The sequence below is a fragment of the Ciconia boyciana genome, chromosome 3 (genome assembly GCF_034638445.1).
Source record: "Ciconia boyciana chromosome 3, ASM3463844v1, whole genome shotgun sequence".
Taxonomy (NCBI): Eukaryota; Metazoa; Chordata; class Aves; order Ciconiiformes; family Ciconiidae; genus Ciconia; species Ciconia boyciana.
In genome coordinates, this window is record NC_132936.1 from 112,451,881 (window position 1) to 112,477,173 (window position 25,293).

At 36.0% G+C, this 25,293-nt stretch overlaps 1 protein-coding gene across 18 annotated transcripts in view; it reads right to left on the bottom strand.

Annotated features, from left to right (window-relative positions):
• NRXN1 (neurexin 1) overlaps positions 1-25,293 on the bottom strand; it is a 728,334-nt gene that overhangs the window by 425,191 nt on the left and 277,850 nt on the right. For all 18 annotated transcript variants that reach the window (XM_072858477.1, XM_072858476.1, XM_072858472.1 and 15 more), the window contains one exon: positions 2,881-3,319. In XM_072858477.1, the coding sequence (XP_072714578.1) occupies positions 2,881-3,319 (439 nt within the window). The remainder of the gene's footprint in view (positions 1-2,880; positions 3,320-25,293) is intronic.

The window sequence follows — 25,293 nt, forward strand, 5'->3', positions numbered from 1 at the left end:
ATGGGATTCTAAGTTGAAAAACTTCTATAAGAATAATAGGTCAAAAGTTCCTTCAGCAAAAGGAAATTAAAGGGTACCATCTCTTCCCTCTTCCTTATATCTCCCAAAATCTGAGGGGATCAGCAGAATTACTAGTGAAGAGGGCCTGGGTAAGTACAATTTAAAAACGTGCTCTCATTCCTTACATCTCCCACACCACAGTCCCAGATGGGCAATGGCAAAGTCAGTAGTTTAGAGTGGATGCTCCCTGTGACTAAGAGTCCAGAAAAGAGCAAAGAATGAAAAATAAATCCAGTACTTGCTGATCCAGCTAATATGAAAGTCAAGGAAATTTGCAAAGCTCCTTGAGAAATGTCACAGCTTTCTATTATCTGAAGGAACCACTCTGCATTGGATTTGAAGGCTAGGAGTAAAAGGTTGCAAGACACAAAACTTCACTTAAAAAAAAAAATCACAGGTTATTTGAGCTACTTATTTATTAGCAGGAGAATCTCCTTCTTTATACTTGATAGGTTGGGAAGTATTTTGTCAGAAGCAACAAGAAAGTCTCAGAAAAGCCAAATTTTTTTTATACGAGGCATATTTGTTCACTTATACAAAAATTCTGAAGGTAAGCAAGTGAAAAGTGATCATATTCATATGATTTCCAGTATGTTTGGTTTTGGCTGGAGAAAATAAATGAAAAAGCTTCCTGGAATAGTAAAGTGGATTTTATTATTCATGGAAAAAAGCATAAGACGATGAACATGCATAAGTCATGAAGAAATAATCTAAACATAACACATCGGTACTTCCTGTTGCAATCAGAAGAAAACAGGAATGTACAGCTCATTGTTTATTTTCATTGTTAGGCAGTCATTTTACTTTGTTAAATCTGACGGTCTAAGATACTACTCAGCCAATATTCTCATTAAGAAAAATAACAGCATTGCCACTGTTACTGGTATTTAAATTATTGTTACTGTAAAGTATTATTGTATTAAAATCACAGAAAATCTTTGATGTCTGGTTCAGATTTCAGCTAAAAATTCAGTTTGTTGATCCATATGCCTACATATTTATTAACTATTCCTGGTAATAGTTCAATGTTTTAGGGTGAATAGGTACTACAGTCAGTTTTCAAGAGTGGCAGGGTAAATAAAGTTCACCCGTCTTGATCACAGGAGATTCATCAGCTGGATTAATTTTTCTTTTACATATATATTTGACTGTTTATAATTCTATTTAAAAATAATACGCAGTCCTGATCACCAGGTGTGTATTGCTTCCTAAAATTAGTCTATAGTCTTGCTGATGTCCATCATCAGTTTTAAAGAATTAAATAAAGTATGCCCTAAACTCTCTTAATAGCACTTGTGAGCTACAGTTTTTGTGAAGCAATGAAAGGGCAGAACATTTTCAAATGTAAACAATTGCTATGCATTTATTTCTTTTCTCTATAGTTGTGTTGACTTTGGATGTAAGAATAAACTTTGCTTTCAGTGGAGTCCCACAGGCATGATTATTACAGGATTTACTGCCTCATATGAATCACTGAAACAGCACTTAAGAAGGAAGCCTGAAATGAAGATTGTAGTATAAATAATATAACCGCTGGATATTCAATCACAATTGAGGATTTTGAGAAGTTGTGTGTGTTGTTGTTTGGGGTTTTTTTAACCTCAAGAAATGTAAATATGCAACTGACATATTATAATCAGAAAATCAAACTCTCTACAATTAGAATTTGAAGCCATACAGCCCAGGAATCAAATCACTATTTTTCATAATCCTAGGATGGACTGATCAATTCAATTTGGTCTGACTTTCATGATGGATTTGACCGAAATCTTCAATTTAAACGTGCACCTAATATTTGCTTGATCTGAAATCTGATTCGTAGGTAGTAAGAAAGTGAGACATAAAACAATAACTTTTTTTGGGTGAAGTTTCAGAAAGAAATTATAAATGCAAGTCACAGAAAAGGAGTCACCAGAAGGAAGAAAGTGGGGAAAACCCCACAAAATGCAAAAGGAGTTTACATTTTTCAACACTCAATTTCAGAGTGTACGTACATAAACTTCAGATTGGATACAGATATTAACTGGAAAATTCTTTGATGGACTGAATTACAGACTCAGTACATTCCCCCCTGACTCCCCAAAACCTGGCATGAACTACAGGAAAGATACCATAGAACAGATTTGTCCTTCAATTAATGGATATTGATTATTTGCTGAATTCAAGATACATACTCAAGATCAGATGCAGCTGAAACACAAGGACAGTTTCATTAGTTAAATGCCTTTTATGCTATAACAGATTTCAGTAGCATTAGGAAGAGTTTATGAATTCTTTATTTTTACCCTTTTCAGTGAGATCATTTGTTGAGTAAACTACTATAGAATATGAATCATACTGACAGAATACGGCAAGTCACTTATTTCTATTTCTGCTGACGTGTTGTTAGCCATTCATTAGCATATCATTTAATTATGCCGAGATCTGCTGACCTGATTGGAAGGTCTGTGCTGTTTCTGTGGGTGAACTATTCCCTGTGTTGGAGATTACTTTCAGTAATTATTTTTTGCTTTATTTTTATTCTTGAAACATGCCACTTCAGCTATTTGGTGTAAGCAAGCACAGAGGGAGATTACTCTGTTTTTGAAGTACACAGCACACTTACTTGCAAGATTAAGTACCTGATTACCCAATAAATGTTAACATAAGATATTTTACTCTGCAAATCATTGTATTCTGCTACCTGACAGTAATGACTTCTTATATTTTCCTTATTTTTCAGATGATGCACAACTCTAATGGTGGCAACATAATATCTACCCAGTATTCTCTCAGATACAACATGAAAAACCATACTGAATATTAAAAAAAGAAGCTTACCTGACCGTCCATCTCGTTGAAAATCCACATGGTACCATTCACCATCATTCACCTTCTTCTGCAAGGCTTTTATTTTTATAGTACCTGATCCCATGTCTAACAGCAGGTAGAGGTGGCCATCAAGCATCTCAATGGCAAAAAAGTCAACCTTCACCATCTGTGGGTGTTTGGCATCTTTTTGGTGCCTTGGTTTTCCATGACTGAAAAGAATCAGGCCATTTGGCTCAGTTGTACGAAAGTCAAATGATATTGAGCCTGTTTTCTTGGCATTCCACTTTGGCAAAGAGATGAAAGATTCTGGTGTTTCAAATGTGATTGGATCTAAGGTTGCAACATTCTCACATTTAAATGCTACAACCCCATGAATCTTCATTTTAGGATCTCCTTGCTTGGCAAGTCGAGATAACTCCAACCTGACATCGTTATTTTTATATACAACCTGCAAGCAAAGCAGAGAAGTTACTAAGAGGAACTCAACCATTTTAACCAAACAGATATAATCCTGAACAGGCATATTATTTAAAGGATAATAACGATGGTATATGAATATGATAATTTACATACACACAAAATTAAATAACTATTTTCATTGACTAATGATTTAATAATGGTTTTCATTAAACCAAACAAAGTTGCTCTAAAAATATCCCTAGAGTTAATTCAAACAATCTGAAAGAATCTGCACATAATTTACACTATCAGGCGCAAATTAGCTTGCGTGGCCTTGATTGCTTAAAAGCCCTCTTTGCACAGCCATTCTGCTACGTTAGGGAAGTATTAGATTCCTTCTTCCTCTAAACCCTGTGTCACTATCTTAACTCTTCTGTTCATGTATAGAAAATGTACCAAGGTCAGATACTTTATCATTTAACATCTTTTCAGCTTGTCCTTGGGGCTGAGGAGTAGTAGCATACATGGTATTCATGAAGCTATAAAATAGGAAAACTAGTATCATACAGATCAAAACAGACAAAAACAGGACAATCTTCGAGCCAGTTCAAGTGGACAAAAAATAAAACCACTTACATATTTTCCCTGACTGAAGACTTTTCTGATAAAAATGAAAGACAATATTAGTTTTAAATCCAGTTGACCTCCACAGCAAATATTCTTGCTTCAAATCACATATTTACTCTGCCCAGAGAAGCCTGTCATGATATAACCATTTCCCAGGGTTCTAGTCTTCATTAGTATATTCTGAAATTGCTGCTATTTCTGTGTTGTCCAGGATACAAGGACTGTTTAAATGAAGCTCCCCAGCAGCAAAGGCATGCACAAGTATTTTGTCAATATTTTTAATTATTCAGTAAATGATATACTCAAGGTAAAATACCACTGAAGGGCTGAATATGAATGCATGGTGACAGAAGCTAAAACCTTCTCCCCCGTTTCTAAGGTTAAGCCTACATTAGAAAGCAATTTGGAGCAAAAGCAACAGCTCAGCAGATCAAAGTGCTTTGTGCTGAGGCTTCTTCATCTACAGATTCTATACCATTCAGGATTAGATCGTGTCTGGCCCCTGATCTAGGGTTCCAACTAAACAATGTAGCCTGAAGCTGTTCAGGGGACCAATCACTGGTTTAGACCTTACATCCTTATTAGAGGTTGGAAAGTGCTTAAGGAATACTTAGGGTAGAGCTTCTGGATTAATTTCTTCTGAAGCCGAGTTTGAACACAGATGAAACCCACTCTGCAAACTGAACGGACACACAGTAAGTGGAAGAGATGGGGGATGCACTGCAGAACTGTGCTACTGTTAGAAATCAAAACACTAGCATATACACAATCTAAGATGGCATACCCGAGAAGTGATAGTTGCTATTGAAAAATGGTGTTTAAAGATAACAGAACACTAAAGACATGATTGATAGATTGACAATTTTTTACTGTAAGAATTGTGTTCTTCCAAATTATATCATTACCCACCCAGCAAATTTTATCGTAAGCCATGGCAGAATTATTATACTACATTAAAAATGTGTCCTAAAAGCTAATAAAAAGCCTATTTCTCCATTTTATTTCAGAGTTCAGTACAAATACTGCTGTTCCCACTGGAGCTGTGTCTCCAAAGACAACAAACAAACCTCACTGTGGATTCCTGACAGCAGAAACGATACTCTGCCACAGAGGGGCAGATAACGTGTTGCCTTCTTTGCTCACTTTAGTCCAAGTGACTAGAATTGGACTAACTTGTAATCTTAGAGAATAAGGATCCATATTTGCATTTATCAAATACCTCTGTAACACCTCAGAGATCGCAGATTATGCAAAGGAATTTAGAAGAGTACTGGAGAATAAGCAAGTGATCTCCTATTGGGGTGACTTTCTGTCTTTAGAGTGAAGAAAGACAAAAGGCAGAAGAATGCAGCAAGAAGCCAGTAGCCTGGCAGGCAATATTACTTAGAGATATCTGGTCTCATGAAACATTGGCCTAGAAACTTTCTATGGCAAGAGGGATTTTGGATAGCTTCCACCTCATTTGAGGAAGTTACAGGGGGCAACCTTTCTAGAATAGACTGAAAAGCATTAAACAGAGACTAGAGGATATGGTAAAAAGAAGGAACAAATGGCCTCTCATTAGAATTAAATCATGCTGTTGACAATTAAAGTAATTAAGGCAACAAAAGAACATGAGGAGAAAATATTCTTTAATTGCCTACTGAACAAAGGTAGATACCAGGACAATACAAATAAATGTACAAAGATAATTTCTTGTTTATGGACAAATTCAAATTGTCTGATATTAATGAAAGCTGGTTGATTGAATAATAAAATTAGTAGTTAATAGCTAAGTTAGAAAAACTGAGCAAAAAACTGACAGAAGGAGACCTAAGCTTTCCTTGATGTCTAAAACAGCTCTATAGGCTTTGAAGTCATTTGCCAATTCAGAAACAATAATTTTTAATAAATACGGTTCAAGGATCTGATGGACAAAGTGCAAACAGGAATACTGGCAACCGTTTTCTCAATCACTCGTCACCAGCTCTTTAAGTAGCTTAATATATAACATATGAGGGGAAAATTGCTAGAGCACTTTTGTAAGAGTGGCAAATATTGGGAATTTTATGCCACCAATATTAAAACATTCTTGGAATTCCCAAATATTGCATATGACAATTTCTTACTTCCATATTACAGAATTAACACTTTGTAGTTACCAAGATGTGAATGATTGCATCTTACTACATTCATTTGTGGAAACAGAATAAAATCTACATCTATGTTTCAGAGTGTTTATGTTCTAAGTTTTAGGATGCTTATATTCTTTTAACCTTACAAAATTGAAAATTTGGAACTGAATTGTCATGGATAATTAGTATTGAAACAGGAATATATGAACCATAACTGAAAACCATAATTGAAAAGAATTGTAAACTATTAACTGAATGCAGCTGGCATTTGGAAGCCCATTTCCTGGTATTATGCTGAGATTCTTACCCCTCTCCCCATCTCCCTGTCCATGAAAGATGTACTCAGCCATCAGTGAAACACAGCAAAAAGGAGAAAAGCAGTATGTTCACAAAAAGTAGTCATCATTAAATTTCAGGAAAAGAACTGAACAGTAAGGAATAATTCAGAGACTAATATCTGCTTTATAACTCATAGAGGTATATGCTTCAGAATCTATAGCCTCTAAGGTACAAATAAATTCAATTTGCAAATTTACTCATTCATTATTTTCCAAAGATTCTGCTTTTTAATTTTTTTTTTCTTTCTCGGTACATAAGGACAAACATACTTTTAATAGGGCTTGTATTATCCACTGCTATTTCCATCTAAAACACTGTACATACTGTTCTTTTACGTTAAGTCAATACATTCTCCCTCAAATAGAGACATGGATTCACAATTAGTCAAGTGAAGGTAATTTGCAATGGAGAAATATTTGAGTCACATTCACCTTTACTCCTACACAACCTAGCAGTCAGTATCCTTGCACCGCTATGTGCTTTCCTAGCATATCTATTGGGCTGGCCCTGGTAACAAGTTGCTTGCTCTCTCACTCACTCTCATACCTGACCAACAACATAATTTTCCTGTGCGTGAAACTGCCACCCTCAGGGAATTATATCGTGCTCTTAAGAGCACCTTGAATTTGTCTTCCATTCACTGTATTCTTTCCCCTTAATATTAAGTAAGGTTCAAGACCTCAGTCTTTAAAATATCTAATTACCTCATCCTTGGAAACTGCAAAAGGTCACCTAAACTCCCAAGAAAAAAGGAGCAGTTAGCAATTCCCCACATAACTTGCAACAAGAGCTATACAAAGCAAGGAATGAATTTGTTTTCCAGGAGAGAAAGGGCAGACCTACATATCATTTTACAATCAAGATATGAGCTCCCTTTGCTACCATCTAGGCCAAGCACATGCCAGGTAACTTAAAATATCACAGTGCTGAGTCTTAACAAATAAGTCCAGCTAAGAGACAGCAAATATTAACTTAAGCTCAGCACTCTCTTAAAATGGTCTGTGGTCATCTTGGAGAACAAGCAAAATTAATTCATGCTTCCCAAAGATATAACATCTATACAATTTATTGCAAGCCAAGGCCCCAGTATGCAATGAACTGTAGAAATGTATTAAGAATTCACTACGGATCTTGCCAGTCATCATGGCAGGTGGCTTCAACAACAAAAAAATGTAGTATAGCAGCCAATGAAAATACATTAATAAAGCAGCAATGTACAAATGTATGAATGACTTTGAGAAAAGGCAAAGGAGAAGACAAGGAATTTACTGTTGATATTGGAGATGTATCCTAAATATACAACAGTTTGAATATCAAATTAAAAGGTCAATATAATAAAAACATTAATATCAACAAAACCCTACCAGTTCTTTCTACTGACCCTATCCCATGAAATTTAAAACCATAAAAGATGTGAAAGAATCCAGATTTCAACACCATTTTCAATTCAAAGTGCAGCCCTTTCCACATTAAAGATTTCTTTTTGTATTTTGTACATCAAATACTATGAGTGAAGAAATGGCATTACTCTTAAATATTTCAGAGTACTGACCAACTCTGCTTAGCCTTTCAATCACTGTGACTAAAAGCCTTTAAACTACTATGAAGCATTTCTTTCAAATTCCTTTATATTATTAAAACAAAATATGATCCTTAAGGAGCTAATCACATCACCTGATTTGCAGCATATAGATTTCCTTGAGAAAGAGAAACCAGGAGTTCAGAGCACCTACTTTGTGGTCTTGCTCTGAAGAGCTTGTCTATTTACTTAATAGAGATGTGAGGAAAAAAAATACATTTCTAAATGCAATTTGAATGAATGGATGAACCCAGCCTCTAAATCTGTTTAAAAAAATGAATCACATAAATCCTTATGTTACCATAAAGCAGTATTTTCATATTTTCATGAAACCTGGATCACCTAGTACAAACAATGGCAGTTAATTTTCTAAAATGGAGACTAGTATTATCCAAAATGGCTCAGGTAGGTGCTGCTAACCTACAATTTTATGCTGCACGGTGAAGTCAGTGGGAGATAACTTACTGATGTCAGAAACTGTAGCAATGGGACTTACAGTAAGTGGAGCCTGAGGCAATTTTATCAGCCTACTTTAACAGCCACTAGAATTTCCGTGCTCATTGAGAACTACCTGGTGCATACAGCATCACATTCCCCAGAAATCCAAATGCAAAACTGACCACTGAGAGTTATCATGTATTTTTTTGGTATTTGCTGAATGGTTTTTAACTAATCCACGAATGTCAGCTTCTCAGAGGAGACTTGTCATTTTGCTAATGTGACTCAATTCATTTCCAAGCTCCAAAATGAATATATCAATGAACACAGTAAACTACAGACTGTTTACACAAAACTTAAAGAGCCCTAGTTCAAATGTTTGCAATGGGGTGTATTTCTGAACACAACGTGAAAGCACACAATATGAATGACAACACCTATTCAAGCCTCTAGGATTACTCAACTTTATAAACTGGCTTTGTTTTCTGAACAGAGAGAAGAGATTAGCAGGTATAATGAAAGCTCCAAGGAAACAATTTATTCATCCTCAAATGAAATGGTTTTCATTTTCCTGGGGTGGATACGTGTGTGTGGGTGGTGGTGGTAGTGTGGGGCATTTAGAAAGGGGTTTGTTTTGAGCACCAAAACAAAAACCAAGTGTCTATAGAGTCCTACTGAGTGGGAGGTAAGCCTCAGGACAACAGGACAGGGTTCCATGGTATAGATACATAAACACCTGGAGAAAGCAATAGCACGTGTATTTTGCTGCATTATTTTTGATCAATTAATATGGTCTGGGAAACTGCTCTGCAAGTTTCAGCTCAAAAAAGCTCAACTTAATAGAGCTAGGAAAAAAAAAGCATGTCTAATCAACTACAGTGCCACAAATTCCATGGAATATATATCTGGGAGTTTCACATTCTCCTGCCTCTTTTTCCTGTCCTCTCTGAGCATCCAAAACCATGGAGTGGAAACAGAGCATGCTCAACTCTCCCATGCACTCTACTAAAATTGGACTTGGCTCTTCCATGGTGACAGAAAAGGAAAGAAACCCACATGAAGGCTACTGATTGTCCAAGTCCAAAGGAGCACTGAACATTGCTTAAGTTATCCAATAGGAGAAAAAAAGAATATTTAATGATTGGAAACGTAAAATGTCTATATTAGGCCTGCCCCGTCTCAGGGCAGTGGCTTTTGAAAAATATGAAATGGACTTTCTCAAGGTTAACGTATTGTTCATATAGCATGATTGTATACTTTTATTCTACTGTTTATAGCTTTAGATACAACAAGTATATTTTAAAATCAGACATACTCTCCACAGACTACTTCGTCCTACAAGTTAGAAAGAAAAGAATCATTAGAATAATTCTTGCTATTAGAAGCCAGGACCAGTAATCCAGGAACTTGGGTTTAACCTGCATCTGAATGCCTCACAGAGAACTTAACTTCTCCTTGCTTCTCTGTAAAATGGATACACCATTTCCTCACAGGGTAGAAACTTGCACGAAGACTGAAGTTTGCATTAACAGCATTGGGTCTAGTGGTGCTTCATCCAAAGTAAGTCATATTTACACATTCATTTCCTATAGGGTGTCATCCCCCTCCTATTTTCTTTTTAAGGAAGATGGCAGCCACTATGACAAAAAGAGAATGATATTTCAACTTTCTAGTATGCAACTACAGATTAGAGAGCACATTGGCCATTGAAATAGAAAAATAAAATGTACCTAATCTGGTCAAAAGCTACACTCAATAAAAGCTGGGCTTGAACAATACATGTCTCAAGGTAAACATAAAAGTGTAATATACTATGCCATGATAATACACTCAGCTCATGCTTTAATGCCACACTGAATGGCTAGAGACAATAAATTTGTGATGTTTATTGTTTCTGTAACTAAGCAACATGAACATTTTCTGCACTCATCTTTCTTAGTATTACAGGATATATTGCATATCAGACATTTTGTAAAATTTCTGTCCACAGAAAACAGACATACTTAATGCACACAAATATAACTTCTATTTAAATTGCTTGTTATCATATCCCTGCAAATTCTAGGAAGGCAAATGGGTACCAAAAAAAAAAAAGGTTAAAAATTAGCATAATTATGTGGAATTCCACTATGAACTCAATAGCACATCTGAAGGTCCATTGTAGACTATCTGAAAGCCAACACTGTCCTACCCCCAATGATGTTAAAAGAATGCAAAAAAATGGAACAACAAATAGCTCACAATTTGGTACAGGGAAGATACCTTAATTACTTTAAGGCAAGTTGGTAATGGTTACATACACTTGTAGAAACTAATCCAGTACTAACAGAATCAAAGTAATAGGTATATTGTGAACGTTACAGAGCACTGTTTTAAGAAAATTTTCACTTGCTTTTCTTTAGATTCACTGTGCAGTACTGGGAAAGTCACTTCAGTTTCATGCATCAGTCACCTATTTGCAGAATTAATACATTTGTGATGGCTGACCTTCTAGGCAAACTGGTCTCTTCTGCTGGAGTTTCAAATGCTGATCTCAGAACTGTTTGTTTGTTTCTCTTCTCTCCCTCTTTGACTGCCTGAATAGAGACATCTAAAGAGGATGCCAGACAACGCCTTTTTATGTTCTAGGTTACTGGCATATCGTTTAACATGCTATATTAGCAGAAGTTAGACAAAAATCAACATTTTTTTCTAACAAACTTAATAATGGGATTGTTATGTTTTTTTCACCCTGCTGTGGACACAAGTCTTTTGAAGATCTTTTTTTCCCCTCTTCAATAGACTATTTTGTTATTCTTTGTATGTCCTGCTGTCAGCTGCCAGACTGCTAAATGTTTCTGACTGTGGTTGCTATGCTTTCTGTTTTTAAGAAACGGGTTCAAGTTTTTTCTTTTTTTTTTTTTTTTTTTAACTTCCCATGGCAAAGACTCATAGAAATTTCTTGGCAGCAGCTAAATTGCAGAATTTAGGAACAAGTTGGTTCCACAGAAGCTCAATCGGCTCCCAAGTAGGAATAAAGCCTTTACCAAGACATAAGTCACAAAACAAAACCAAGAGAAACAAGAATCACCAAAAGGAAAACAAAATGTATTATTTGAGGCAAGACCAGCTTTGCATTAATACATTATATAAAGTCTAAGGAAGGAAACAAATGATATGCTACCTCCAATGACTGGGAAAAGAAAGGGCTACAGGAGACTCAATTGTTGTGCTGGATTTCAGCTTTTTCCTCCCCTTTCTTTCACAGTACAGCAAGAGTTAGCGAAGACTAATTCTGCAGAAAAGTCAGAAATGTGCTATTTTTCCTCTTTCCCCATTAACCATTCCTGCCCAAGATCAAGCACAAGAACTCTCTAGGGACTGCAAGAAAGAGGCACTGTAAAGCAGAACAGAGTAATTACCATTGTAGGGTTCAAGGCTTATTTCTTTAGCATAACATTCATTTATGTTAGATTTTTCCAATCTTTACCACTTAAAGCTTTAAATTCAAGGTCTGAAAATACAGAAACAAATTACAGGAAAAGGCAAAAATAATGTAAATGTAAAAATGAATGTTCTAAGGAACATCTCAACTCAAGTGCATCTGACAGCAACGTGGCAGATGCACTTAAAAACTGAGCTACCTAGGGTAGGAGTCGTATGGGAAAAAAATGGAAGTGGTCACAAAAAGAGCAAAAGAATGAACCTGAAATTAAAGAGAAAAGCTAAAATCGACCCAACACAGTATCCAAGTTTGGGAGGTCAGTGATCTGAAGACAAATTAACAAAAACTTGCTAAAAAAATCAATTACCAATATACGTAAACCTGAATATCTGCAAATATTTGAACAAATCTTTTTTTCCATATTAAAGATGTTTGAAAACATATATAAAAACAACTGTAGGCTCCAATTAAATGCAGAACATCAATTCTGCATATCCTTTAGTGAAATGAGGGGGGTTTATTCCACCCCTCACTAGCTTTCCTTCCTTCACCCTCTCCTATTGGTATATTACTAGCTGCCAACTTACGGCTCTTAACCTTATTACTTCCCCAGAATAATAAATACCTGACTGGCTTTTTCTTCTCCTTCTCTCTCGCTTGCATAAGTTACTCTCGTATCTAGCTGAATAGCCAGCTCTTGGCTGTGGGTGTTTCTGGCTGCTGTTTTGGACTTCTGCTCCGTTTCCTGATTCCTGGTTTGAAAGAACCTTCTGTTCCACTGAGAGGAAAATAGCCCTCTAATCCTAGGCTGAAATGCCATGGCTATTGTATGAACTTATGGCCAGCCTTCATGTAGATAGCATCTTTCCCTTTCAGCTCTATTAGCTGACTATCTGTTCACTGAAGTTGCCTACTTGTTGACAAGCTATAGAAACTTTCCTTCTCCCATTCTGGGAGTTAGCACAGTACCTAGCTAGGTTAGCAGCTTTCTGATTTTGGTTTGTGATATTAATATAGCAACAATTTATGCAGTTGTTGGCTAAATTCTGCCCTATCATGATAGGTAAATAGTTTAAAAAAAAAAAAAAAATCAAATTCCTACCCACTAACTACACTGCTAACTTTCCTTTCACTTGCGGGGTGACTGACACATTCCTGGAAGTCATCCAGGAAAATTCTTCCCTGCCTTCATCTGCAATTTCTTATGAATCCTTATAATCCTTTTAATGTATTCTTTTTCTTTCCCAATACTGCAACTTCAGTAACTCTTCACATCAGTGTTTTGAAACAATCTTTGCCTTCTCAGATACCTGTGACAATAGAAGCTAAGTTTTCTGTAGTACTTTTGTATGTAAAGTTATTACTATAATTCCAACACAAGGAACACGGTATCAAGCTACCACATGTTTTTCAGAGGCAGCTTTTCCTTGACCATTTTTCAATGATACAGAGAGGTACACCTCGAGGCTGCTGGCAGTGTGTTCCTTTGCATTCCATTCTGTGCTCACATTCCTTTTCTAAACAACATACATTTCTTGAAATGACAGATAGAAAACAGTACTTGCACAGAGAAGTAGGTGGAAAAGCAGGGTTCTTCCACCTCAAACACTGATCTGTGTAGTGCACAATACATATGGCTAAAAGCAATTTGTATGTTTTCAAGAAAAGGATTAATTTAATTCATGGGATATTTCTAAGGCATCTCTTTTATATTTAAGGCATCTTTAACCACAGCCTACTTATGGGCCATCTCTATGTTAATAAATTTTACTGAGGTTAAAGCTGTACTCCAAAAGAAACTTGCTGAACTTATCGAAATTAATTATCATCATTATAATGACAAGAAACACAGATGTATTACTTGGTTTTCAAGATGTGGCATCTCATTGTAGTGAGAGAACTAAGCAGAACATGCATACTTAGGTATGGTGTTTAAAGGGTCTGATTCTGCCAGATGACCTCCAAGCCCAAGACTTTGGTGTCAGCTTAGCGCTAAAGGAATGTCAGATAATAAAATCCCCTTTTGGTTCTGTACTGAGTAAGAGGTCCTCAGCCTCAAGCAAAATCAATTCTTTTGACAGATAATCAGTAAAAAGATATAATACTACAACAAACTTTGTCTAATAACATTCAAGAAGAGCAGCTTGCCATATAAAATGAACTACCAAGTACCTTTATACAAGCTATTACTGGTTATTGTAATCTAATACATATGCAAACTTTTATAAGTATACTGTTCTGCAAATAATACAGGTTTCCTAAAATATTTTTCTTACAGTGTGCCTGTCACAATAAACACACCTCTCAATGTTTATTTGGAAAATAGTTATGAAGAGGACTAATTCTTAGTAAGGGGTAGACAGTGCAATTAAGCATTTCTCACTTCCCCATGTCATTGCGTACATCAATTGAATGTCTCAGCAATGTTCTGACATTTGTTTTCACCTTTAAATCTGTTTTTTTTTTTAAATTTCAAATAAACACTCAACTTGAAGCTACCTTTTATATCAAGCATATTTTGAAATGTTTTGAAATATCACTTCAGAAAAGTGGGGGAGGAAATAGGCTTTTCGTCGGGCAAAAGTGTCAGGCAAAAATGATTTTCTGACTATTTTCACTAAAATACTTTATTGGGACTACCTATAGGACATGCGCTGAATTATGCATAAATAAAAAATCATAAAGGGTATACATGAAACCTAAAGAAAGAATTTAGGCAGCCACATCTGTACTACTAACTATTGCTTGTGTTCATCTCGGTACAACTCCATTCGCAAAAACAATACAAGACTACGCAAATAGTTGTAGCATTCATTTTCTTTGGAAAAGTTTGCCAAAATTATTTTCAAGATTCTGCTCTCTGTAGTGGGGCCTTAGTCCCACTGAAGCCACTATTTTCTGGTTAAAGACTGTGATAGAGCCTACTATATAAAGACTGATTCAGAATTAAGTTTCAAGTTGTTGATGATGCCTAATAAAAACTTTAATTCATTAGAAGATAACAGATAAAAAGGTAAAACTCAATGTGGTATGGGCTTCATGATTACTGTAGTCCACAAAGAAGAAAAGTATTTGCCTTTCTGCAGAAAATGAATTCAGAATAGTCTCATTCTGACTAAAAAGCGTATTTGAAGACAATATTTAGTACACAGAAAAAAATACTGTGAAAAAAATATCTGTAGGAGATATTAGTCTTAACATATACCAATAAATAATACCAGGGCATGAGACTAAATCCTACTGTGTGTACCCCCTGTGATGTGACCAGAAAAAAAAAGGGCACATCCTACCTGCTTGGACTAGTGTCAGACCCAAGGCATAATCCAGTCTTTTCTTTGGAACTGTTTGACTTTCAAACAGGTGGTTCATGAAGATGAAAGATAACATGAGGCTAACAGGAGACACACTGCTTTCAGGAACTGCAACATTAATAATTTGCTCTTGTAAAACCTGACCTGCTCATGCTATTTCCATTTATATTCACTTCCTTTCTGTAAAGGGTTCTTTGTGTGTTACTAGGTGGATGTCCACCACTGATAAATGAGGGAAACAGTTGCTTTACAAAATATGAACACACACACACACACCCCTCCCCCGGCCCCTCCTGAAAGCTTCAGCTTAAAAAGAAAAGGGAGAATTTTCAAAACATGGGCTCTGTTTTTTGGTGCCACTTTGTTTTTAGAACCTTTCAGGGCTGTTACCTGTATGTACAAGTGACAGATTTAGTTCTCAAGCAAAAAAATGGGTATAGTGTTCAAAGAGTACATGTGGGTTTTCAGTACGCACAAACATCTGTACAAGGCCTTGACCCAACATTCAAGTATTGTTTTTAAAATATGGCGCTCTAACTAGAAGCCAGCCAGATTTATATCAGAAAAGCTAATGACTGAAAGGATGCATACAACAATGCTATACACTTTTTTTAATTCTCAAAAAAAAAAAAAAAATTAAAATTTAAAATAATTTGGGATTAATCAGATTAAAATTGTTTCCAAACTGAACTATAAGAAAATTGTTTGAAAAGCTGTTCCCTTTCTTTAGAGTGAATCATGTCATTTCTGAGTCAAACTTTAAGCTTTCTTTCAAACAGTGAAAGTATATCTCAAAACAAATCAGTACAAATTAAGACGACAAGGGTTCTACATTGAAAATTTTAAAATATCTTCTTTTGCTCCTGACATTCATTTTGACATAAGCAATGTAGCTGACCTTAGAAAAAGCAAAAAGTATAACCTGCTGAAGGATATTTTTCATATTCCTCTATCTTTGACCTCTCAGCATGCTCCCCTAGCTGAGTACAGCAATACGCTTTCAAAAGACAAGCTTGGAAACTAAAATTCTTAGCCACCCTGGATATTAATAATCATTGACTCAACAGATACAGTGGTTTCATGGTATGATTTTTGCTGTAAGTCAAGCTATTTCTAAATCTGTCTTACAGGAATGACGAATTTGACTTTTATGCTTCCTAAAAACTTCCTCTAAGCTTATAAGAAAAGAGAGGATGGCATACTGATTAATGTGATTTATTTAAACTTTGAGTATCTGTTCTTAACCTTTACTTAGCTTAAGTTTGCCATTTACTTCATACCTGAATAAGAGATTGCAAAACACTATCTTTTTCAACTGCATAACTGGCATCATGAGTTACATCATAGGTTACTATCAGTAAACTGGGACCAATTTACAAAACATCTTAATATACCCAAGTCCTTTTTTTTTCTTTTGTCAGGGAAAAGAGACCAAAAATGTGCTCCTGCTCATCTCTGCTATAGTTTTTTAGTTCAAATAACAATGCTCAGAAGTTTCCTTACCAGTTTCAGTATATCAGCATTTCAATTCTTGAAGCAGATAAGAATGGAACCCCCAAACACAGATACAACAGAAGTATTTCTACAAACCTTAGGGTGTCAGATGTACTAATCATTTTGTTTGCATGTTCACAGGTGAGCCAAAATACTTAGGCTTTTACCCATGTAAGCTATCTCACTGAATTTTCAGTTTCCTTTATAGCTCTTTGCACTCTTCATAGGCATAACCTTATTATATGTAACTTTAACGATATCTGAGCTATACACATAACTAAAAAATATAACAAATTTGTATAGGCTACAATTTTTACAGCCAATAAAGAGAGTCTCAGTTGAGATCAACATCAGCATTTTTTTTAGACTGGATACATATCTAGAGCTGCAAATATCTGAAAAACTGACTACGGACTTTTGAATGAAACAATATGCCCATTTGAGCATACTAGAACACCAAGATATTTATAATTGACTTAGCAACTGGGGTTTTTTAACATCCATTTTAATAGTTTCCCAACGTGTTAAAAGAATACTAAACATATTTGATATTTTCCCCAGTTTTTCATAAATCTAACCTTCACCAAAACATATTGAAACAATTGTGAAAAAGTCACAGAATAGCTGTATTTTTAGTCTGACAATTAAATGATACCAGGATTGGCTCAATAAGGACATACAGATTTTTATACTTCTATAAATCTTCTTTGTTAAAATGTTTTAAAGCATATATGTAATCATTACCATCCGAAAAATAAAGAAGCAATTCTTGTCTCATTATTCCTTTCAAGTTGTCCAGTCAAAACTTAGAAAATATGCACCATCCAGATGGCAAAGAAGCATCTCAGTCCTCAGTAGCTCTTAAGCATATGAAATTGCCTGGCATTAGTCTTGGAAAGAGAACAGTTTTTTGGGTTTTGTGGTTTTTATTTCCTTATACACTTATTATTTTTTTTCCCTTATAAACTGTATTAATTTTTTCCTTATAAACTGTATTAATTTTATAGCACAAACACTGTATTTTAAGCAAGTGGGTGTTATCATTCTTGTCTTAAAACCTGTCTAAATTAAAAGAGAATTGTAGAATGCCATTTCCTAAATAAATATTCTGTTTCAATGTTATGTCTTTAAAGTCTAATATTAGAACATATTACTTTCTGAAAGAAATATAATAAGTACTGTTTAATTTTCTTTGTGGGTTTTTTTTGGGGGGGAGGGGGACAAATACAGCTCAAATTCTTTACTTTCACTCCTCTTTTTTTTTTTTTTTTTTTTTTTTTAAATTAACAATTACATGCAGGGGTATGTGTGCATTCATCTTTAAAGTACAATCCTGCAAGCAACCACCAGTATTACATTTCTCCCAAAACATTAAGCAGAAAAAATCCATTTACTTTCACTATTAGAATCCTGAGAAAAGACAGACATTACAGCTGCTAGAACAAATCATCTGTAGCAATAATCGCAATTATAGTTAATCTGTTTCCTACTGAACAAATGAAAACAGGAAATTTCAGCTGCTTTTAACAGATTCAGCTGCTCTGGATCAGATTAGACCCAGAAAAAGGTAGGACAGCACCACAACACTAATTGTTAAGTGACATGCACACAACCACACAAGTAATTTTACTCCTGTGAGCCGTCTCCCATCTTGGAAGGTTTTTGTTTGTTTTTATAACAGTAATCAATATATTCAGAATAAAGGATTCATTTGAATACATTCCTTAATTCTTCAGGGACAAAGTATATGCTGGTTTACAGGTTTTCAAAGATTGCCCAAATAAAACTAATAAAAACCTTATCATAATGGTTATATCAAAAATTTTTCAACTACTGATACAAAGTTATAAATACTACAGGATATAAAGGCTGGGCAAATCTGATTGCTTCATACTCCATACATGGACAAGAGTATCCTTCAAACAGACAACTTTGGCATGAACTTAAATGCAAAGCTTACAACTAGCATGTTTCAGTGCTGTTTTACAGTAACGAGAAGTTTTCTGATGAACTCAGTGAAGTTTCTGTGTGTCCCTAAAAGCAAACAGAGTCTCAATTGATAAAGCATAGAACAGACCACGTAACTCCTGGAGTCTTTACAGAAACTCAAGTATCATACTACCAGTGGTAAATGAGTACGTCTTGTAAGCAAAGATTGTAAGGACCTGGAAGTTGACATGTAGGTGTTCAAACTGGCTAATTTTACCAAACAGTTTTGGACTCTGATGATGCATTACAGTAATATGTACTCACAGAACTTTCTGTTGTTATCTGTTAGTGTAACACATCACCAAATAGCTGTTGCTAATATGATTACTAGTTAAAGTGGAAGAGATACCAAGAACATAGTCCAAATACTTACTACAGTTTTGTATTAAATGATCTTAAAAAGATTAATATTTACAGTAAGGGAAAGAGAATCTTAAGTAAAGAAATGGAGAATATAGGCAGCAAGCATCAACACACATATGAACATTGCTCTCAAACAAGATTTGCAGCCTTATAATGTCCAGGACAACGGCGTTTTGAGATTTTGAGAACTTCTGTTCTATGATTCTGGAGGAACAACACTCATCAACATCTTCCTGCCAAGTTCTGGTTACTTTTGTCAATTTATTGACTGGCTCTTGAAATCCAATCTGTGTTTTACCATCTTTTTAATTTGCCTCATGTCATACAGAGCAAAATATTTCATTTTTTCCAAATATAGTGATTGATGAAAAATAGAGAAGTAGTATTTTCTTTTCAAACATTTTCTTGGCACAGGTTTTCCTGTATCTTGCATATTTCCATTTTAATCCTGATGTTGCTGAGTTGTGCTGAATATTTAATTTATGTTAACCTGCCACTTATTCCCCCCCCCCCCCCGCCCCCCGCCATAGGTATGAATATTTATGAATGCAGCAGTGGCTGACCTGCACCTTGTATCATCTGAAAAACATATGCATACTGGGCACATGGGATGAGAAGGGAGGAAGACTAGAATTTTTTTTTTTCCATCTTTTGAACACAAAATAAGCGCTACCTATAAGAATTGCGTGAATGAAAAGGAACATGCTGTTCCTTATGGTAATTATTTTAAACATCCCATCTAGAGGCTCATGAAACTCTTGGTCATTTCCAAGCTTTGGCATCTCCACACAGGCACAGCAAAAAGAAGAGGGGGAAAAAAAAACGTGGAAACAAATAGGCACACAGTGATTGATCAATGGTGTTTGCTCAAGTCCACATCAAGGGACCAAAACATCTCCCTGAGTACTTTTAGTTTCTTCCTCTTAGGTACTTCTTGAAAGTAGAAAGGTGTAATACATAATCGATCACTCAATACACATCACTTCCAGCCTCCACAGCAGGATACCTGCATCAGAAGTTTATGAACACCGAGAGCTATTCAGTATGAAATGGGTGTCCTTCCTGTTGGTATTTCAAAGGGTAAATATTCAGAACCTCCTATCCACTGGATAGGAATTAATTATTGAAAAACTCCCCAGCCTCTTTCGATTGGTTCCAGCTTGTGCCTATGCAAAGCATACACAAGTCCTTGAAGAAATACTGTTAGCATCTGGGAGAAAAAGCCCTTTTTCTGAAAGTCAGGCCCTTTAAGGAAGTATACTCCTAAAAACAACAGTGTTCATTTCCTTTGGACCATTGTAAGTTGTACGTTTTTAAGTCAATATTAGTACCCAGAACACTTACAAATCTTAAAATGTAGAAAGAAACAGATTAGAAATAAAGGATGAAATCCAGGTCACAGTGAAATCACTGAATCTGTAAACTTCCATAATTCCCTCCCCAAGCACTCCCCTTGCCAGAACACAAACATCCTACATCTTTCACACTCCCCTATTTCCTCGTCTTCTTTAAAAGTCTATTTCACAAAAGTGTAATGAATAATGCGTATAAAATACTGTCATAGGATATTGATTTACTACGTTTGTGATGAACACAAACTCACTATGCTCCACTGAGTAGGATACGTGGGAAATGTTACAGAAATTCTTTCAATGAGCAAAAATCCGTAACACATCTCTACATGATTCACAGAAATGACGTGTAGCAAATCTATTAAGTCCTCTAGCACAGCTCTCCAAGAACAGCATGTTTCCCTGCAGAATAGCTTTTGCTTCTTTATGCAATCTGTTCTGAAGTATCTCAGTGAAGACTGAGACAGGGCTTTTACCAATACCTTTGGGAAAGTGCTCCACTACATAATCTATTCTCACTGTCAATCATTTTTTCCTAATACTCAGCCACTCTGAATTTTCACTTGAGTAATCCCATCACATTACTCCCCTTGTGCTTCTATGCTTTAGCATTTATACTCTCTAAATATTTATAGTTATCGTTAAGGAAAAAAACAGACATTTTCCCTCAGCATATCAGTTTCTGTGCCTGAATGCTGTCGGCCTCCCTTGCAGTACTGTATTCCTTTGTACCTTCCAAATAACTATCAGAGAAATTAATATTTGTTGTTGCTGGAAAAAATAGCCCATACAGAAAACTCCTTTCCCCCTCACACACTTTCCTATGAACAATACCCCCTTCTTTTGTTGTTGTTGTTGGTTTTTGTTTGTTTTTGGTTTTTTGGGGTTTTGGTTTGTTTTTTTTTAATCTGTTACATTATCAAAAAGGGTTTATGGAACTGAGTTTTCCAGTTAAGGAAAGCAAACAATTACCAGCTAGATATTTTACAGGTAAAACCCCCTCATATATAATCATTTTGGATACCTAGTCCTAATCACAAATAATTATTAACAAACACACTGTATTAACAAAACACAATGTATAATAAAAATATCTTGGAGGTCAGGTGTGCTTTGGTGATGTTTCCATTCTGATTTCAAATGCTTCAGAACAGATGCCTTAAAAAGGCAAATAATCTTTCTTTCCCCTCTCTCTCCTTTCCTCATTATTTCCTCAACTTCATTAGAGGCCCAAACTCAGAAAACCATATCCTGCACCTTTCCCGTCACAGAGATCATTGTCTATCATGATACAGTTACTTCACAACACCAGTTCAAATTCCTTTATGATAACCAACGTTTTCTCCTCTCCTAGGCTTTCTCCATTTGCTTTTCATCGAATAGTCCAGGTTGGAAGGGACCTCAGAAGATCATCTGGTCTAACCTTTCATGGGAAAGGGAGCCTAGGTGAGATCATCTAGCACCCTGTCCAATCACATCTTGAAAACATCCAGCAATGGGGACTCCACCATGTTCCTGGCAAGGTTGTTCCAGTGACTGATTGTTCTCATTGTACAAAATTTCTTCCTTGTATCAAAATAAAACCTCTCCTGGTGCAACTTGCACCCGTTGCTCCTTGTCTTCTCCATGTTGTTCCTTGTGAAGAAAGAACTCCTGTCCTTTTTGTAGCTGCCCTTTAAGTACTGGAATGCTGTGAATAGGTCCCCCCGTGCCTTCTCTTCTCCAGTGAGAAAGACCCTGCACTCCTTCAGTCTTTCCTCATAGGACAAATCCTCCAGCCCTTTTGATCATCTTCATGGCCCTCCTTTGGACCCTTCTCCAGTCTTTTCACAGCTTTTTTGAATTTTGCAGACCAGAACTGGGCACAGTACTCCAGGCGCAGCCTGACAAGTGCTGAGTAGAGCAGAATGATTACTAACTCTGCTAGTAATACCCTTGTGGATGCAGCCCAGGATCCAATTTGCCTTTACTGCTGCAGCAGCGCACTCCTGACTCACATTCAGATTGTTGTCCACTAGGACCCCCAGGTCCATTTCAGCAAGGCTGCTGCTCCCCAGCCACACAGAGCCTAGCCTGTCCTGGGCTCTTTGGTTATATTGTCCCAAGTATAGGACTCTACGCTTGTCTTTGTTAAACTTCACACTGTTCTTGCTAGCCCACTCTTCCAGCCTGTCCGGGTCTTGCTGTAAGATGGCTCTCCCTTCTGATGTATCCACATCACCATCCAGTTCAGTGACATCAGCAAACTTAGTGAGGGTGCTTTCAATCCCATCATCTAGATCATTTATGAAGATGTTGAACTGCATGGGGCCCAGTATCAATCCCTGGGTGACCCTGCTTGTGACACGCTGCCAGCCTGAGTAAAAACCATTGATTACCACCCTCTGAGTGTAACCTGTTAGCCCATTTCCTACCCATCTCACAGACCATCCATCCAATCTGTCTTGCCAGTTTGTCTAGGAGAAGGCTGTGGGAAACAGTGTCTAAGGCTTTGCTGAAGTGCAGTTAAACAATGTCCACTGTTTTGTTGTGGAAGGTGATCAGGTTAGTCAGTTCCTAGGTTTTGCTTAATTTTATTTCTCATTTGCTTTCTGTACACTCCTATCCTCATTCAGGTTAATATTTCTTTATATAAACTTCTGAAGCATTTGGTAATCATCCCTGTAAAAACTGTTGTGAAGACTACACATTTGTGTGCCTCTCCCATTCATCACTGTCATGTTTGGTTTCATGTTTCAAGCACTTATATCCACAGTCAGCTAGCTGCAGAGACTTACGATTCTTGACTTGTGATCTAACTTTGAGTTTGAGTTTCCCCATTAAAGCTGTTTTAAATATTGACCTTTCATATAATGTCCCTTCAGGATGACTGAGGTGTTCCAAAGGTTCATCTATTTCTAACCCAAACTCTCCTTTTTAAAACCTGCAGAAAAACACACTGTGCTCTTCATCATTCTAGCAAAGTACATTGATGTTCCTTCTGGATTTTATCACTATTTTTTCACTGTTCTTTATTCACTGTAGTTATTTTCTGTTCATCCTGAAACTTATAGCTTTAAATTGATCAGTAAATTTTATTCCTAACTAACATGAACCCACTTTTTGGTCACTAATGATACAGTTCTCCAATTTTACCCATTTTCACTCCCTTCCTTTCATGTCAGCAAGAAATGGATTCAGGATGTCTCTTTTGGGATCCTCTGTTTTCCATTTAGTGAATCTGACTTCTCTGTAATTTATGAATTTCCTTGCTAATTTGCTGAAAGTGCTACTCAACAGAGATGTAGGTAGTTAGAAATCTCCCATGAGCATCCTTTGATACAGAGTATCTTCAGATGAGACAGCATTTCTTCAGCACCACTTGAAATATGTCTCATGTTAGTCTGCTTTATTTGTATTTCTTCACTGGAAAATTACTCAGTAGTTTCCTAGCACTGTAAGTGTTTTTAAATATCATGCCAACCCATTTACTTGTTCCATTTCCGTTTGTCCTATATAAATTATGTTACGCTAATCTATACTGATGTCCATTTAAAAAATTACCTCATTAAGTTCACCTGAACCCACTAATGGAGTCCACATATACTTTCATAGAAAACTCACTTGCTCTTTCTGGGCATTTTCTATACGTACAGCAAAGGTGTTTCATGGCTCTTACCACTTTTTTCAGAATACCTCCATCTTGTCACTTTTACTGTGATAGTAAAAGTATACGTCAAGTTATCTGAATTAAGTAACATTTCCTTTACTGTATTTCTTGGCTACTTTAAATACCACTTAACAAGACACACAGGATTTGAATTCAGGAATCAAGTAACACACATACTCACATATTTTCATATTCATAGTATTAATTTATATTAATTTTGTTACTCTTGATTATCCTGAAAGATCTCAAAGTGCTATAGAAACATAATAAATAAATGTGCCATTCAACATAGTCTGACCATAGCTAGCCCAAAGCTGATGGGATTTTTTGTTTGTTTGTTTCAGTTTCAGATTTTTTTGAAGTGTCAAGCTGTAAGATTTTCCACAGTAGAGTCTTGATATAGCTCCTATTAAGGTCAGTGGGAGTTAGTGGCAATTACATCAGACTATGAGTCAGGACTAATTAGATGGAGACCTGTATATTAGTCGATGCAGGAAAAAACAATGAGATGTAACAGCTGAATTTTGAACGTACATACTTAAAAGCCAGTAAAAATATTGCATCATGCACCCAAATATTATACTCTTTTTTTATATTAGTGTTTATCATGTCACTCTTCAGGAAACACAGACGTATTCTGGATAGAAATTAGAGCCTTCTAATTTAAAAGAAACCTGACTAGTCTAAGTACCTCAGGAAAAAACCTTGAAGGCTCCTGGTGGATTATCAGCTAAACATTAACATTTGGTAATGCAATCTGCACAGAAGAGAAATATAAAACTGAAAAAGATAGGGAGAATGAAGGATGAAAAAAGTTAGAGAAGGTACAGAGAAGATCAGCAAGAGTAACTGAAAGACTGTAAAATATACTACACAGAAAAATACAAAGGATTCAGAATATTTGATCAACAATGAGGTGGGCAACTGTCACAGTTCAAAAGTATCTACATGGAGGGGAAAAATAGAGTAGGTAACAGAGGACCCAAACACAAAGGAAAATAAACTGAAAGTAGATTAATTCAGGTGTGAAGATACATGCTTATAATAGGGATGCCATTTAACCACTAGAAATATTTTCTGTGAAATGTGGTAGATGCTATATTGCCTTTTTTTAAAAAAAAAAAAAGCTGGAACAGTAAAAACAGTACAGTGGCTACTGTATTTGAGGAAAATTACTTCAGCTGAACCCAATGACCTATTTTATACAGGAAGCCATGTTAGATTATCAGTGTTCCTTGGAAACTGTGACAGTTTCAATTAATAGAAGATTACAGAATAGGGACAATCTTAAAGACTATGAGTGTCAAACTTCTGGTTAAATTTAATACAGATATAAATGGGTCA